This window comes from Sinocyclocheilus grahami, unplaced genomic scaffold, assembly GCF_001515645.1.
Source record: "Sinocyclocheilus grahami isolate Dianchi unplaced genomic scaffold, SAMN03320097.WGS_v1.1 scaffold224.1, whole genome shotgun sequence".
NCBI lineage: Eukaryota > Metazoa > Chordata > Actinopteri > Cypriniformes > Cyprinidae > Sinocyclocheilus > Sinocyclocheilus grahami.
Window position 1 is genome coordinate 891,188 of NW_015505403.1, and position 17,034 is coordinate 908,221.

General features: G+C 38.5%; 2 protein-coding genes across 2 annotated transcripts; both read right to left on the minus strand.

The window, feature by feature from the left end:
- Window positions 1-343: 343 nt before the first annotated feature.
- Window positions 344-1,884, minus strand: LOC107596869 (relaxin-3 receptor 1-like). The gene has a single exon (XM_016287723.1). It carries the CDS (start codon window positions 1,723-1,725, stop codon window positions 523-525), a length of 1,203 nt encoding a protein of 400 aa, XP_016143209.1. The 5' UTR covers window positions 1,726-1,884; the 3' UTR covers window positions 344-522.
- Window positions 1,885-4,312: 2,428 nt separating this feature from the next.
- On the minus strand, window positions 4,313-13,792 carry LOC107596868 (cyclic AMP-responsive element-binding protein 3-like protein 3-A). Its single transcript, XM_016287722.1, has 10 exons — window positions 13,636-13,792; window positions 13,281-13,394; window positions 12,777-13,011; window positions 12,456-12,589; window positions 12,181-12,291; window positions 11,985-12,091; window positions 11,686-11,754; window positions 11,518-11,602; window positions 8,766-8,862; window positions 4,313-5,318 (listed from the first exon to the last, which is right to left on the minus strand). The coding sequence occupies exons 1-10, from the start codon at window positions 13,654-13,656 to the stop codon at window positions 5,005-5,007; spliced, it is 1,287 nt and encodes a 428-aa protein (XP_016143208.1). The 5' UTR covers window positions 13,657-13,792; the 3' UTR covers window positions 4,313-5,004.
- Between the last annotated feature and the right edge of the window lie 3,242 nt (window positions 13,793-17,034).

A 17,034-nucleotide genomic window follows, 5' to 3' on the forward strand; every position in this document is an offset into this window, starting at 1 on the left:
AGTTTATTTTTTTGTACAACATAAGATTTAAATACACTGAAAGACTAATCAAGGTGTGAAACTTCATTAAATTCTACACAACTGCAAGTAAATTCATAATTGACAGAGTACTGAATGATTGATGTGTTAACCGGTGATCTCATAAAATAAGAGAAGACTAGACCCTTCTACATCTCAAAATTTTTTTCTTCTTTTTTCAAAGCCTGAAAAACACACATGGATAATTTATCGCTCCCTTGAAGAATGTCTCGGAGAAAAAAATCCTTAAGGTGTGCTACTAATATGCTGCAAAGCAAACTAAGGTGAATGGGTCCTGAATTCTCAAGGGCTCTGATGACCGGAGGTGCATGTGAAAGTGGCTGCGCACCAAAAGGTACGTGGAAGTTGAGAGAGAAAGACAAATGCGCAAAAGTGTTTCTGAACGAGCAGAAGGGAAAGTGGGGCAGCTCCCAAAGGACGTTCCTCACGCCTGCTTCGTCCTGTCAATCAAAAACCAAGATGAACGTGAAGGATCTGCCTTTTTCAAACATCCATCTGCACAAGAACCAGTACAGGAGGCGCCTCGGCTACTTTGGCTTTGCGTGGGAGCAGCCGGGCAAAGCTTCGGTAGGACGGCGTGGCCATCAGCAGGAGTTCTTTGAGTCCGGCCCGGAATTCGCGGCGGATCAGGCAATAGAGCACTGGGTTGAGGCAACTGTTTGTGTGGGCCAAGCACACAGTCAGCGGGAAAGCGTATGCCTGGGCATTGTAGAAGGCCTTGCTGAAGGGCACCAGGTCGAACTTAATAAGGACGCCCCACAGAGTCAGGGCCTGATTGGGCAACCAACACAAGAAGAATGACAGGACGACGATCACAACCGATTTGGTGACCTTCGAGCGCCGCTTGTGCCGCCCCTGCTCACTTTCAGAGCCCGCCACGCCGCTAATTCTACGGCTTAGCACGATTCTTAGAAGTAAGAGATAGCAAACGCTGATCACCACCAGCGGGATCAGAAACCCAAGCAGGACCTTTTGCAACTGATACAGTCCTAGCAGCAACTGCGGGTCCCAGCTTCCCGTTTCAGGGAAGCGGACCAAGCACAGCTCCTCGTCTGTCGCAACTTGGGCTATCGTGGAATAAATTGCATGTGGAAGAGTTGCTATCAAGGAGACGACCCAAATGCCCAAGCTGATCCACTTGGCCGCAGCCGCTGCTGCTCGGCGACTGTGCATCTTCAGCGAGGTCACGATGGAATAGTACCTGGCCACGCTCATGGCGGTCAGGAAAAATACGCTGGCGTACATGTTCATAGTGGTGACCGAGCTGATGATTTTGCACATAACTTTGCCGAAGGGCCAGCGGAAATCCAATGCTGTGTCTACGGCCCAGAACGGTAGGGTTAGGACGAACTGCAGGTCGGTTAGAGCCAGACCCATCACAAAGCAGTTGATGGAAGACTGCTTCTGCCGGTAGCGTGAGTGCAGCAGGTAGAGCGCCAGAGAGTTGCCTACAAGTCCCAGAGCGCACACCACTGAATAAATGAGGGCGATCATCACACGCACAGCCAAACTAGACCCATCACCTTGTAGCGTTGAACTAGACTCCTTTGTCAACAAATGCAGCCAGCAGCGTAAAGACAAGTTCCCGCTGGCAGCGTCCGTACAGTTGTCCAGCACCGCACTGGTGTCCAGTGTGTGCTCACATTCTCCCAGCTCCAGAGTTTGTGTGGTGTTATTCCTCTCCATGGCAGGCTCCCACTCAGTCCGTTGTAATGGTGAAATGATGCAAACGGAGAAACGAATCCATTCATGTAATTTATCTCAAGTTCATTGTGACCACCGCACTTTGTCTGCCGGCATGTGTAATTACTTCACCGGCTGCGAGAGCGCCGTCTCATCAGTCCCTCTCTCTCGCGCACCTCTGTGCGCTCTACATCGCGCGCACATTCTTTTATACTCCGATGAGCATGACGTGCGTCAGCAGCGCGCCGCTTTTATGTCGGATGCATACATATACGCGGTGCGTAATGAAACCTAGCTTTTACGTGTTGTGGTTCGTAATACTAAATGAATGTTAAAGTTTTTAAAAGTCATAGGGATGAAGCTCAATGACTTCGATTCGGTTTTATACAGGAATGTTGTTTTGGATAAATGCATTATAGCTTAAAATACCTCAAATATAAGCTATGTCAATATGTCACTTAATCTTTTGTCACAATATCAATAATGCATTATAGAAAATATAAGTGCTATTTGACATTTAGTTTCGATTTCTTAAAAATCGTACTGTTTAGAAAGTGTCTATATATATACTATATACTTTATATATATATATATATATATATAATATTGTATATAGTATATTCTTCTATGTATTCTATATTATGGCTTCTCTAAAATCAGCATCCACTAAATTATATATTTAGTTATATAAATTTATATAGGCTATATACATTTTCAATACGATTTAGAGTAGAAAAATCTAAAAAAAATTCATACAAAGATCATATTTTTTATAATTTTATACAAAAAGTATGCAATCTAATCTTGGCATGTAGTATTTTAAAAACAAAATCTATTAAAATCTATTGCTCTCTCTCTCACACACACTCACTCACTCACTTTCTCTCTCTCTCTCTCTCTCTCTCTCTCTCTCACACTCACTCACTCTCTCTCTCTCTCTCTCTCTCTCTCTCTCTCTCTCACACACAGAGACACTTCATCTTTCTCACTCTATACGTGCTTGCGTGTTCTGAGCCCACCTCCAATTTAATTCACTCCAATTCAATTACTCCAATTTATTTCAGTCTTTCTCTTTCCATCCATGATAACTTCAGTCACACACACAGACTTTTAATTGCAACCCATAAATCTTGAAAGTAACTCAGAAATCCACACAATGAAAGTGATAACTTATTGATTTCAGACTATGGAGTCTTTCGTCTTTGTTGGGTTCATTTAGAAGATTACTGCGCCAGGAATTGCACAATTTTTGCCTTGAGGAGCACAGAGTTTGAAATGTATTTGTACAAACTTTGTGCATCAAATCAGCGCCAGATTAATCAAGTAAAAATGCAGTTCTCAGACAGGTGCAATAGACGTGCGGACCTGGAGGCCAGGGGCCCAAGGGAGACATCAAAGCGAAGAGACACACCGCAGTCCTGTGGATGAAAGATGCAAGTTTATCTCTGAATGATTAAAGAGGCACTGAGTAAGATGGAAACCTTCCTGAAAAAGAGTTTGTTCTTTATCAGAACCTGCTAAACCTGTTCACACAATTACATTTGAATATTATTACTGAGCTCAAGATTATGCATAATCTATACATCTTTTGTATTTTTTCCCAGTTTTCTTATCTAAAAGGGACTTGAAGTACCTCCCACACTGTTTTCTCATTCCTGAGCACTGAAGGTTATTCACTTTACAGTCCCTGATATGTCAAAGAAAAAATGAAGTTGACATTTACTTATTGACTCGTTCGTATATGATAGAAATCTACACAAACTACTGCTTTTATGTCTAATCATTTGTGCATCTCTTAAAGATTATAAAGTGCCTTTACATTGATAATGGGTCTAGCCACATACGAACTGTATTTGTCAAGGATGCTCGTATTTGTTTTTACTGAGATAGGTTGTTCACCTGTTCTTCTCATCTGCACTGGCCTCATTCTGTCTCTCGTGACATCCAAATTGTGCTGAAAGGCATTTATGTGTTGACGTCGACCCAGAGTTGAAGACTGAGAGTTTACCATTTCATATGATGTATTTTACAACATTGGAAAAAGCAACAACAAAGCAACCCCATAAAATAGGTTGAAAGGCAATTCAACACAACGTTTTATTGAAAATCACGATTTGTTATCAAAAGCAATTATGCACACTAACTTGTTCTTAGTCCATAAAAAACTACTTCAGCCTTCAGATTAATACCCATAAAGCAAAACTGTCTTCAAAGAGAAGACAAACACAAGGCAGTACTTTAGGACAAACTTGCTGAAGGATTCAAAATGTCAAATTCATGATTTGGAATGAGCTGATTTTGTATTATTATTATTCACCTCAGCTGTAGTGCAAGACAAGTAAATACACTGGCAGAGCAGATGGTTCAAACTTCTAGTGATCACAGCCATAATATATTCAGTGGAGTCCAAAAGTGATGCTACATCTGGGATTTTAATTAATAATTTAATAACCTTTAATCTGGGGGGGGGGGGGGGGAAAAAAAAATTTAAAATTTTAAAATTTTAAAATTTTTAGCAAGATTTGAGATGGGTCTGTAATTAGCCAGTTCACTAGGATCTAGTTGTGGTTCTGTGTGGGGGGGGGGGGGGGGGAGTAAAATAAATATTAAATATTTAACATTTGAAAATGTTAGTCAGATTTCATTGTTTGCACTGAACTTTTGAATTCATTCTTTTTTACTTCAACTTTTGACGCTCTGAATACTTGGTTCTAATTGGTCAATCACATCATTGAGCAGCCTGATATTTCCAAATATTATGATATTTCCACGGCAATATTATTTCAGCATTCGTCTAGTCCGATTGTTCTGTACCTTGTATAGTGGACTATTTTTTTTCATAGCTGAAGATTTACAGGTAAGATTGTAAAATATTCCATATCAATATGCCATGTTTCTTTAGCATGTAGCCTAAATAAACAAGCAAGATAATGTACACTCAGTCAGCCAGTTATTCTCGCAAAAATTATTATTTAAAATAAAAAATTTAGTTTGGACCCCACTGCATTTTAACGAAAAGTAAAGATTATCTGCTTAAGGCAAGCTTAAAATGTGAGCGAATGCATTTCCAGCATTCCAAATCAACAGATAAAATTGGACTTGTTATTTTATCCAAAGTTTGATAATATATAAATAAGCAGCTATGTACTGTATCTTTTAAAATTACTTCAGCAGAAAGAAGAAAGAAAAAAGAGCTGCCAGCAATCTGTTGGCTGGCTGCTGTCTTCAAAAGCGCTGTTAAAGGAGTTTTGACAAATCCCCGGATAAATCCCCTTCTGCCCTTCACATATCATCAGCATGAGGACTCTGCCTTGAGCCACGTCGTGGATTCAAGGTCACTGTTGCTACATGCCCAGTGATGGGGTCTCCATGGTGATGGTCGTCATGGTGGTCTAAACTGTGGTTGTGAGATTCAGAATCGTAATTGGTGAATTCTGGTCTCCTGTGAAGTCCTCCCAGCAGCGACGCTATCGCCGCCATACTTTTATCCTCAGAGAAGCGTGGGAGCATTTTGGAGTCCTCCGACGCGGAGAACGGATGCTCCAGGGCGCGCAGCACGCGAGAAGACTGAAGGTTGTGCAGTGACCGTGACTGAACTGAAAGGGGTTAAAGAAAATATAAGAAAGTTACTTCAAACTCCTTCTTGTAAAAAGTGTGTCTGTGCTATCCTTCTTTAAAACAAACGCCACTTGATATTTGCACTTTTGGACCTTTAGAAAATAAATGTAGCCTACACTCTCACTAGTTTAAGTAATTCATTTATTAACAATTAACAACAGTGTCTATACATAAATCACGACAGAATTCTTTCATTGTTCTCCTCTTGTGTCGGTCGTGAAAATTCCCGCCACAGTGTCATTTCCAACACATCACCAAATCCTGTTGTAATTACGTTCTGTAACATAAATTAATTTGTAAACTTTTATGTGAATAAAATGGCCGACTCCTTTTGTCTTGCTAAGGCTCATTTCTGAGCTAGCAGTTTGTATAATAAATACACACAAAAAAAATTTATTTTCTCACATTTTGCATCATTTGATGCACACTGAAAATATGATGTTCACAAAGGATAGGCCTATTTATCTTAATTTCTCTTTAGTTTCTTCACACATCATGTCTCATACAGGGCCGGCGCTAGGACACACGACTTGGGGGTGGGGGGCTTTTATATTTCTTGGGGGGCCCGAATTGGGGGTGGGGGGGTTAGTTTTGAGTAAACGCTCAAAATACATTATTTGGGTAATAATTAACTAACACTTTAATACATTAACTAACATTAACTAATGCAACCTTATTATAAAGTGTTACAATTATTTGTTATTAAAGCATATACCTTCACAAAAACACTTTGCAAGCAGGTGTTCATGATTTGGCATGGCAGCCAATACAATTAATAAGCGTTTCCTTACCTAAATCCTGCGTTTGGACCAGGCTCGGTTGCAGAATCACATCACTCTGTGCTTCTGAAATTATTATGTTTTTCTATATAGTGTAGAAGTTAGCTATCTCTGTGTCGTACGTGTCCGCTTGTCAAGCATGAAAAACACAAGTTTTATTTAAATTCTGAATATATTATCGTATACAGCATGCAAAGAGCGCTCCCTTTAAACTGTCACTCCATCACGAACATGCCTGTGATTGGCTACGTTGCTCACCTCTGCAAAAATGCATTGTAGAATCATTTGACGCTTTCCAAAGCAGAAGGGCAGATACACTGGATTGTTAGCCAAATCTATTTCGTTATGCTATTATTATGAAGAAAACAGATCCTAGACCAGGAGTTATCGGCAGCTTTTCCATCTAAAAGCAATCAGTAAGACTATTATACACTATGAGTTAGACTATTATACACTAAAGTCTGACTATCCCCCTCGGTCCAGAGAGGGGGCACAGGGATTTAACCCCTCTCCCCCGCCAAGGCCTGGTCTCATATTTCATCTTAAGCTTTTAACTGACACTATAGACCAGGGTTTCTCAAATCTTGCCCTGGAGGGCCAATGCGCTACAGAGTTTAGCTCCAACCCTACTCAAACTCCCCTACCTGTGATTTTCTAATGATCCTGAAGACATTGATTAGCATGCTCAGGTGTGTTTGATTAGGGTTAGAGCTAAACAGTGCAGGAAAGTGGATCCCGTGGGCCAGATTTGAGGATCCCTGCTATAGACCCTTTTAGGGCCGATGTCACAATTACGTCACAGCGCTAGCTGGAGGCAAAACAAAGGGAAAACTGGAGGTTGCCCATTCAAACCAGCGCAGATTCGGCTACATAAGGAACTTAAAATATCATCTTGTTGTGATGTTGGGTGCCAGAATCGACGTAATTCAGCCTCAAATTAGAAATTTTATCGCATACCTGCTGCCACTGCCAGACAAAAAACCGATGACAGCTGTGGTTAAACGCAATAAAACGAGCAGACTGGACAGAAGTGATCGTCAAAAATGCTTGTGTTTGCAGTGCACACTTCTCATCAGAAAAGGTTCAATAAAGTATTGTCTTTTGTTGTTATGGGTGCGTGTAAAGATGTCTTGCATCTCACGACTATGTTGTGTATGAAATATTGTCTGTGTGCATGTGTGTAAAACAACAAACTGACGATTTATATGCTTAATCATTTGTAATTGTATATACATTGTTGTGATTAATTGTGGCTGGAATAATAATGTAGCTGTAAAAATAGTTGCCTGCTGAAACTGAAATGTATATACATCTTCATGACTAGATAGACACGGTGAGTTTGTCTTTACTATACACGTTAGATGTGAGTCACTCAACCGGAAGTAATCCTGTCAGATCGTCCATCCTTTGAGCGAGTGTGTAACATTACAGTTCGACCTATCTGGTTTCGTCCATTAAAGTTAACCTTTTCAAATAACAATCACGGTCCCGGAAAGCGAGTGACTTTACATGTGCAGGTAAAATCGTATTTTCTCCAGTCATTGTTAAAAAAACAAGCTAACAAACTTCATATCTAGCGTTAGTGAAGTGGTCAGGGGAATCTTTCTGCCTCCACCTAAGCTCCACCCACAGAAAAACATCACAATGTTTACTAACAGAAAAAGGGTCTATTGTCTCCTTGGTAATCAAGTACACTAATTTTTAGGAGAAAAAATATATTGGAGGCGAAATCGTGGTGAACATGATTCCACTATTTTCCTAAAAACATTTATACAAAACATTTGACAAAATAAATATTAAATAGTTTATCGATAGCTCACTATTTATTAAGATTATAATATTTTTTCTGTGGAATTATTCATATTTTTATGATGGATTTTTTATATTTTGGATATTTTTGGATACAAGGGTTAAATAAAAATATGTACGTGAAGGGCATTTGAAAAGTAGCAAATGTAATTTGCAACAGCATGATTAAACTTTTGTGACCTTCATAGACCAAAAAAAAAAAAATCAGTTTTTATTAAAACTTTATGACACAAAAGTGCTCTAATTTTAAGAAACACCCATAATGCGAAGATATTTATACACTTTTTAACATATACATATTGTCAATCCCTCATAATCAAACTGATGACCTTGGTTTTGACTAGCTACAGTACAGTAGAAAGTAGAAAGTAGAATTTCAAGTTATTTTTGTCTGTGGAGGATATAAACATGCAAGTCACTCTGTGACACATTTTCCCCTGTTCTTTATTCCTGAACTTCAACCATCCACTTCAAAAGAGCTGAAGTGCTCAACAGGACGCTAATCGAACAAGACTGTGACCAAGTGCACCAAACTTTAACCATGACCTATGCTTAGCCTGCAGAATAAGAATTGATTCCTTTCAGAAACACTGACAACAGTTTGATGAGGACAAATTACAGCTTTTCTTCCACGCAGTTGATTCAGCGTGTGGGAAACATGACTAAGCTGTTTGCCATTCTTCCAGTCCGCGTCACCTCTCTCAGTACTTCCAATAACTGTCACAAGGTTTCAGTCCAAGCCTAATGGCTTGTCAACCAAATGATACATTACACAGATTGAAGAACCCCTTGTTCCCCACAAGGACTGGATGGAGATGTTCTGGCCAGAAAACTCACCTCTCAATGGGCTGAAGTCTCCATGTTGGCTGACCTTGGTATCTGTGAAGGGCTTCAGATTGGGCAGCAGAATCAAGGTGAAAGACAGAAGCAGCACCTGAGGGACAGAGGCAGATGGAAAGCTTGAGTGTAGCAGCACGGAAGGCCATTAGTGAAGCACAACTTTGATGTAACGTATTTTTGGGGTATGTTCTCAAGTAGCTGTAGATCGGAGTTTCTTGTTATGGGATTATTTAGTTCCCAAGACTCCTTCATGTTGAGGAACAATGATGACTGTTTTAAAGGATAGTTCACCCAAAAATGAAAATTATATCATTAATTACTTCCCCCTCATGTCGTTTCAAACCCGTAAGACCTTTGTTCATCTTTGGAACACAAATTGAGATGTTTTTGATGAAATTTTCTGACCGTAAATATGTATGGTTGGACCACTGTTGTCACATGGACTATTTTAACAATGTCCTTACTATCTTTCTGGGCTTTGAACATGTCAGTTGCATGGCTGCCTATGCAGGGTCAGAAAGCTCTCGTATTTCATCAAAAATATCTTGATATGTGTTCAGAAGATGAACGAAGGTCTTACGGATTTGGAACGAGTAATTAATAGCTATGTTTCCATCCACCTATTTTTATGCACATTTTGGATTAAAAAAACGCTGGATGGAAACGCCAAGATGTGCATAAATTCTTAAAATGCGCATAAAATACTTATGCGCACAACTGAGTAGGATAAACTTTTTATCCGATAAGAAAAAATGCACACAAACTACGATGGAAACACATTTACCGAATAAATTCCACCATTTGGCGCTATGAGACGGGATAAATTGACTAACCAGCGGAGCGATCTCGTTCACAGCATCTATATGTTGTTTTGCCTGAGGAAAGTCTGTCATCAAAGTATTTCTGTATAATTACTGTCTTACATGACTGCTTTCCCAAACAGCAGGCATCCACCTCTAAAAGCAACGGCCGCATTTATTGTGTTACGTCTGCTCTCTCTGAAGCGCAAGTAATTTATTACATATGCAAAGTATTATATTCAGTGGCTTCTCCTAGTTTTCTTAGAGATATTTAGTGCCAGTTTATCAGGAAGTGACGATTTTGTTCTCTTTGACTCATTGGATGGAAACGGTGCTTTATTCGCAAATGTTTTATGCGTTTTATGTTTTGCGCATAAGTTAAATTTGCATCTTTAGATGGAAACATAGCTATTGACAGAATTTTCATTTTTGAGCGAACTATCCCTTTAAGAGCATTTGTCAGTCAAAGTCTTGACTAGTCATAAGACACAATGAAATGTACCTTAGTGTGAGACTTTTTTTTTTTGTACCTTATGTACAGTTTTTTACATTTACTCAATTGAAGTCAACCAGAAATGGCAATTTCAATTAATATTGTTTGTGTAATGACAAAGCTGAATTTTCATGAGCCATTACACCCACCTTCAGTGTCAAATAATCCTTCAGAAATGTGCTTAAGAAACATTTCTTTTTATTGGCGTCATAATGAAAACAATGCTACTTAGTATTTTTTATGATACTTTTTTTTCCAGGATACTTTCATGAACAGAAAGTAAAAAAATAAAATAAAATAATAATAATAATAATAATTAAAATGAAATAATTTGGCATTTGAAACATATCAGTCTGATTTTGAGAGGCTTGACATTATTGAGATTATTTCATTCTTGTGACAGGATAAAATAATAGTAAGAAATAGAAATATAGACATAGTAAGCAACAACAAATATGGGAAGCACTGAAGTACAGAGACCAATTCTCAACTAGCTGTTTAGTAGCATGCATATTACTAGCATATTGGCTGTTTATTAGCACTTATAAAGCACATATTCTGCATGACCATATTCTACGTCCTTAATCCTACCCAACACTTAAACATATCTACTTAACTACTAATAAGCAGTAATTAGGAGTTTATTTAGACAAAAGTTAATAGTGAGAACTGGACCTAAATGTGTCACCCAAATCTTCAAGTAGGTTTTTGTTTTGTTTTTTTGAAATTTTAAAAAGTAATCTTGTTTCATCTTTCTTTCCTTACAGTGTACAGTTTGTATTTGTTTTGCATCTTTCTAGGGAATTTTTCTTGGCACATAATTTGGATTGCTTACGGTGGGTTGTGGGTTGAGGCAATGTTTTCTGTAAAATTGCTTTGAAACTATTCATGAATCTGTAAATAAATGGCTCAAATTGGAAATGCTTCTCTTCAGGTTTATACATCTAAAAGCATAGATAATATTTTCCAGACCATTTTTCAATAATTTATTGGAATCCAGTTTAATTCATTAAAAAAATAAACATTTTGCAAACATGCTTCGTATTTTTCTTACGCAATAAAAATGCGTCTCTATAAATAAGTATATATAAGATATATTATATTTTAGCACAGGAATCATAATTTATTTTGTGGGGGGGGGGTTGTTTAAAAGTTTTAACATCAGCTGCAATTTTTTTTTCCCTTTTCTGTTTCTTTGAAAGGACGTGTACTGATAAATCATTCAAAATAAGACCAAGAATGTGTGTTTGAGTCTTTTTTGGTTTTGTGTTGATATAAAGATGTTTGTGGTGAAAACACATTGACTTTGAGAGAAAACTTAGTGAAAACAGTGGCAAGTGCCAGAGAAAATGCTATGTGTTATGTATGTGTGCAGCTTGTGATTTTAAATGCCCAAAGCGTGATTACTGAATGCCTAGATCTTTCATGTGCTAATATCCCTTCTTTTAACCCTTACCAGAATGCAGGTCCCAGTCTGGGCCGTTTTGTTAGCTCCATTCATGACCATCACCTGCAGCCGACGCAGCTGTTCCATCAGGGAGCTGAAATCGAAAGAGCGGGGTAAAAGTTCAATTTCAGGAGCCTGAATGGAGTGTGAAGATTACCAAGTAAAGGATTCCCTCACATGTTGCATTTCTCCAGCTGGAAGACTTTCCTCTGCAGATCCTGGTTGTGTGTGCTGCATGCCACCATCCTATGAAAAGAGATTTCCCATAAGAACCATTTAAAAGAAAACAAGTTGCAATCAAATCCACTCTCAGGTTAATTCTCATACACAGCAGTGAACTTCCACCTGGTATTTTGCCAGGGGGTTTGTGTTCAGTAGTTGCAAATTTCATCAACTCGGATTATGATTTTTACTCCGTCATTCGACGCACGTAGCTTCCACTTTTGCTTCATTTGTTCGAGCACAGCCATCGATACCTGCTCTCCAGGCCGTCGATGTATTCTTTCTTCTTCTTCCTGCTCTCTTGGGCCGACTGCTTGTTGCGGATCTTTCGGCGGATTTTCTTCAGAATCCTTTCCTCGTACTTGATCACGGGAGGGAAGCAGAAACATTGAGCTACAAAGACAATTGGCTGCACTCTACTATTATGGTGTAATTGCCAACTGACGGTACCTTGGTAAGCAGGAACTGATTTGGCAGAGTCAGTCCTTCCTTGGCAAATAGTCGTTTCTCATCCTCTGTGAGAACCAGCTCCTGGTAGGACTGCTGGGTCGCCTTTGTGGCCTGGAATATCAAATAGACAACAAAGTAACAAATCCAATCAACGTCTCTGTGTGCCTGGATGGTCAGAATCCTATCGAGTTCACCTTTTATCTGCACTCAAGTTCACCTTTTCCCTATTCTGCCATGTGTGCTTTACCTAGCTTCATGCCTGAGTGCAAACTCACAGGCTCTAGTGTGCCAGATAGCAGCAGGTCCTTGACAGTAAGAGGGAATCCAGTGTTCGGTTGTGCCTGTGGTGTTTCAGATGCACGCTGCATCCCTCCGGCCCTGTCTGGGAGGAAGCCAGTCTCCCAGCCATCTGCAGCAACAGATAATACTATTTATCCTTCGTTGTTTGCGTGTGTTAAGATCTTATCGGCTTATCTTCAGAACGTGTAGCAAAACAGAGCACAATACAGTGAATCAATAAGGGGGAGGCTAATCATCTGTGTTTACAGAGTCTCGAGTCACCAGGAAGATTCGCTTCACGAATACTTGATACTCACTGAAATTAAATGGGAAGTTGGTGTCGAGATTGTGTTGCGCCTGGGATACAACGATGCTAGGCTCCAAAGGAGGGCTTGTGGTTGGCGGCGGACTGTCGATGTGATCCGAATGAGGATCTTCGCTGATTCCGCTGTCGCTAGGAGAGGGCGACCAAACTGGAGATCCAGAAACAGAGTCATACCCACCTAAAAGTGCATTGAAGAAGTCCTTTTTACCCTGAGCGGGCATCATCATCTGGCAATCGAGAATACAGGATGGTGAATGATGAGATGTTGAATTATTTCTTTTGCGGAACACAAAAGAAGATTTTGAACAATTTTAAAGAACTGTTTTCGTCAAAAACATTCCTCAGAATATCTTCTTTTGTGTTCTGCACAAGGAATAAAGACAAAAAGATTTGGAATGACATTAGGGTAAGTAAATGATCATTTTCATTTTGGGAATACATTTCCTTTATGTTAAACTTCGAAGAATTGAAAAAACTTGGAAGACGCCAGACTTACATGAGGATCTTGAACTGGCCAAAGCTGATCGATTTGTGGTCCCATAGTCTCATGCCGTAAGATGCCGTCATTCTTATCAAAGAGCAAATCAAGTAGTTCTAACCCTTCACCACCCTGAGATAGTGAATATAATTGTTGTATATATCATTTGTTGGGATTCAATGGAAAAGACAGAAAATGGACCAAAGCACCAAAACAGTTAAAAAGCAAGCAAATGTTGAACCAAGATAACTTTTCTATTTTTCTGAACTGTGCTCTGTATGAGATATTACACAGGCAGACTAGATAACACAGGCTACGTTTAATACTAATTTCTCATGCAAAACCAGTTCAAATTCAAAACATTAGGACTTGCCTGGTCTGAATAGTGCTCCATTACTGTGACCCAGGGGTAACGCGGTCTAAAATATCCTTGAAAAAACGCCAAAAATGGGGCAAAACCAAAATATCTGTCAATCCTTACTCTGTCTTTGTCCCTCTGCTCACCCAGGACAAAGTTCGAACTCCAACGCAACAATCAGGTCATCATCCTCAGTTCTGCATTTGATTGGCTGTTCTTTGTTGGGATGTAAGATAAAAAAAAATGTGGGAACACCCTGGAGAAATAGCACAGTTTGTATTTCAGCCAAACATACTGCAGCTTCTGTGTTAGACACTATCAAGTAAAAATCTATAGCAATCATATAATCAGCTCGCGTCATACCAGGTAAAGTGCATCAAAAGGGCAAACTCACATTTTTTTTTGCATTTTTTTTTTTTGCTCAACAGCGAACCACACTTCCCTTCTCATCCCCGAAAAAAATCATTCCTTAGAATTACTTCAATGTTTCAGTGCACTTGCAAGTAAGAGTTTCAGGCATTTGTTATGGGAAAGCACCTGATGCAGAGCCAGTTCAAAGGTCATATTTTCCCTTCTGTCTGACGTAATTCGACCTTTCACACAGTTTTGATAATCAAGAAATGTATAATATACATAATAAACAGTATAATTATTATTGCTAGTTGTAAAAAGTAATTATTTTCAATGTATTTTTTATTTATTGTTTTTGAATGGTAAAGATCTGTTTTGAATCATGCATATATACATTGCTATTATTATTATTAGTTTTACAGTGTAATTACTTTTTATTATTTTTATTTGATTTCTAATCATTTGAATAATTATTAACTAATTATATTATTAATTATACTGCTTCTCGGACTTCACCAGACTATTATTCATTTTATTTTTGAATGGTAAAGATATGTTGCCATCTGAGCTGTTTTGAGTCATGCATATATATTTATACAATATTATTATTGCTATTTATACAATGTAAAAAAAAAAATTCTTTTAATTATTATCAATTATAATTTTTGTATTAAAATTATACTTTTCTGACTTCACCAGATTATTTTGTTTTGTTTTTATTTATCTAATATTGGCTACTGCTTGTCCGCCTTTACGAGACTTGACTGTTGGCATAATTTTTGTATTTATTTCTGAACACTAAAGACCTGTTCTTAGCCTGTTCATGAGTCACGCAGGAACAACTATCATCTCATCAGGCACAGTGTGTCTTCTCTTAAAGCAAGTCTATCTCCATCTACTCTTATTTCATCACCTGCCACACAAAACTTTGAAGCTGAACAGGCCCATCCAGCTTTGAAAGCTATCGTGATTTACTAGGAATCATCTATTGTGTAGGCTGTAGCTTTAAAGAATCAGTTCTCATTCTCAGAGGAGATCTATCGTGTATCAGATAGGCTTTGTTGAAATTTACCAGAGCCTTTTCTTTGCTTACTCTTCATTAGCAAGCATAGATTCAGTCATCAATTAAGGCACAATGTCATTTGTATGCAGGGGAACTTTAAACAGGCATTAATGGCACCATCAGATTTACGTGTGTCCACTGCGCTTACTCGCCATCAAAGTTAGCAGCGTCACGCACACGGTTCAAAGCATCAGCCACCATTTTACAAAGCACTCACGTACCTCTCCACAAGAGACATAATTAGACTGTGGAATTTCTACATGGTGTGTCAATTTCAGGGAAAGTTTGAAGGAAAACTGAAGGACGGACGGTTTTCCTGGATGTTTCCCCCTCTTCTTCAATACATCAGTGTCTTTTCCGTAAAAGTATTGTTTACTAAAATGAAAGCCTTTTTGAAACATCACAGTTAGGCAAAAATCAATGGCAAATTAAGAGGCTTCGAATGTGTTTCTATTAAGGCCTAATTGAAAATATTGGACACTTTTTTTTCATTTTAAGCAATATTTTATAGGGATAGTTCTCCCCAAAAATTAAAATTACCATTATTTACTCACTCCGCCTCAAGCCATCCTAGGTGTATATGACTTTCTTATTTCAGACAAATACAATCAGAGTTATATTAAACAATGTCCTGGCTCTTCCCAGCTTTATAATGGCAGTGAATGGGCGTTGAGATTTTGAAGTCCAATAAAATGCATCCATCCATCATAAAAAGTGCTCCACATGGCTCCTGGGGGTTAATAAAGGCCTTCTGAAGTGAATCGACACATTTGTGTAAGAAAAATATCCATCTCCGGTGAGAAGTTATACGAACGAATGCAATGTTTGTTCAAAGATAACAGGTCTTCAATACTATTCTCAAAAGCACAAAGAAATTATTAATACATCGTTTATGGAAAGTTTTTTCTGAAACGTTTTAGTTGGAGGTTCGTCTGCATAATGATAAAACAAAATGTTCTCTCACCGTTTGCATAACCAAAAAAACTGTAAAACATTAAAAAGCTGGACTTCTGAATGTTTAGAGAACATTCCGAAATAACATTTTCATAACTTAATGGGAATGCTAGCAAAACATTCATAGAACACATTTTTGTTATCTGGAATGTAATATAAAACCATATAACGCCAAAGAAAAAATGAAGAAGAAACTAAATGTGAGCTGTCAAAGAGAATTCTGAGAATGTCAGAATTTTTTCACTGCAAATTATAAGATGAATTATTCTTTTCTTTTTCACTTACAAAAACTACATTTAACGGTATTTTACTGTAAAATTAAATGAAATGAACTTGCGGGTTACCAATTGACAGGTTTTTACCATACCATTTTTACCATTAAAATAATTATCTTTTTTTACTTAGCCAGTGACACTGAAAAGTACTTAACTAAGCATAAGCAGCCGTAACCAACATCCCATGAATGCGCCGACTGAAAAAAAAATTTTCAGCTCACTTCATTTATTGACTGATACTTTTTAGCCACTCAGACGGTTTGAAGGCTCATGCGCCTGACCAAGTCGCTCTTTTCTGTCACTTTGATTTCATCTCAAGACAGACTGATGGTGTCCTATTGTGTCACTGTCCAAAAAACTGTCTGTTCTCGGTTTGATTAAAATGGTTGTATTCAGTGAACTTGTGACCTTGACGTGGTTGCAGTCTCTTCTTCCTCCCGTACACCTCTCAACAACAGTGAAGATTGTTGTCACATAGATGGTAAGAGCACAAATGCAATTGTATACTTTTTTTCTCTACTTCACATGCAATCCATGTGGGCGCTGTAACCACCTGGATGCGCCAGCCCCGCGAACCTGTAGAATAGGCTGCAAGACAAACAAAAATAGAGCACAAAGCGTTTAGAAATGAAACATTCTCACTCTGAAGTGCAAAATCTGTCATTATAGTTGAGTGCATGCATCAAGCTGCTCTTATGCCCTTGGCTTCGAAGCAAATGCATGACCCAGCCAAAGCATGCAATGTGCTGAATCACATATTCAATCCAGCTG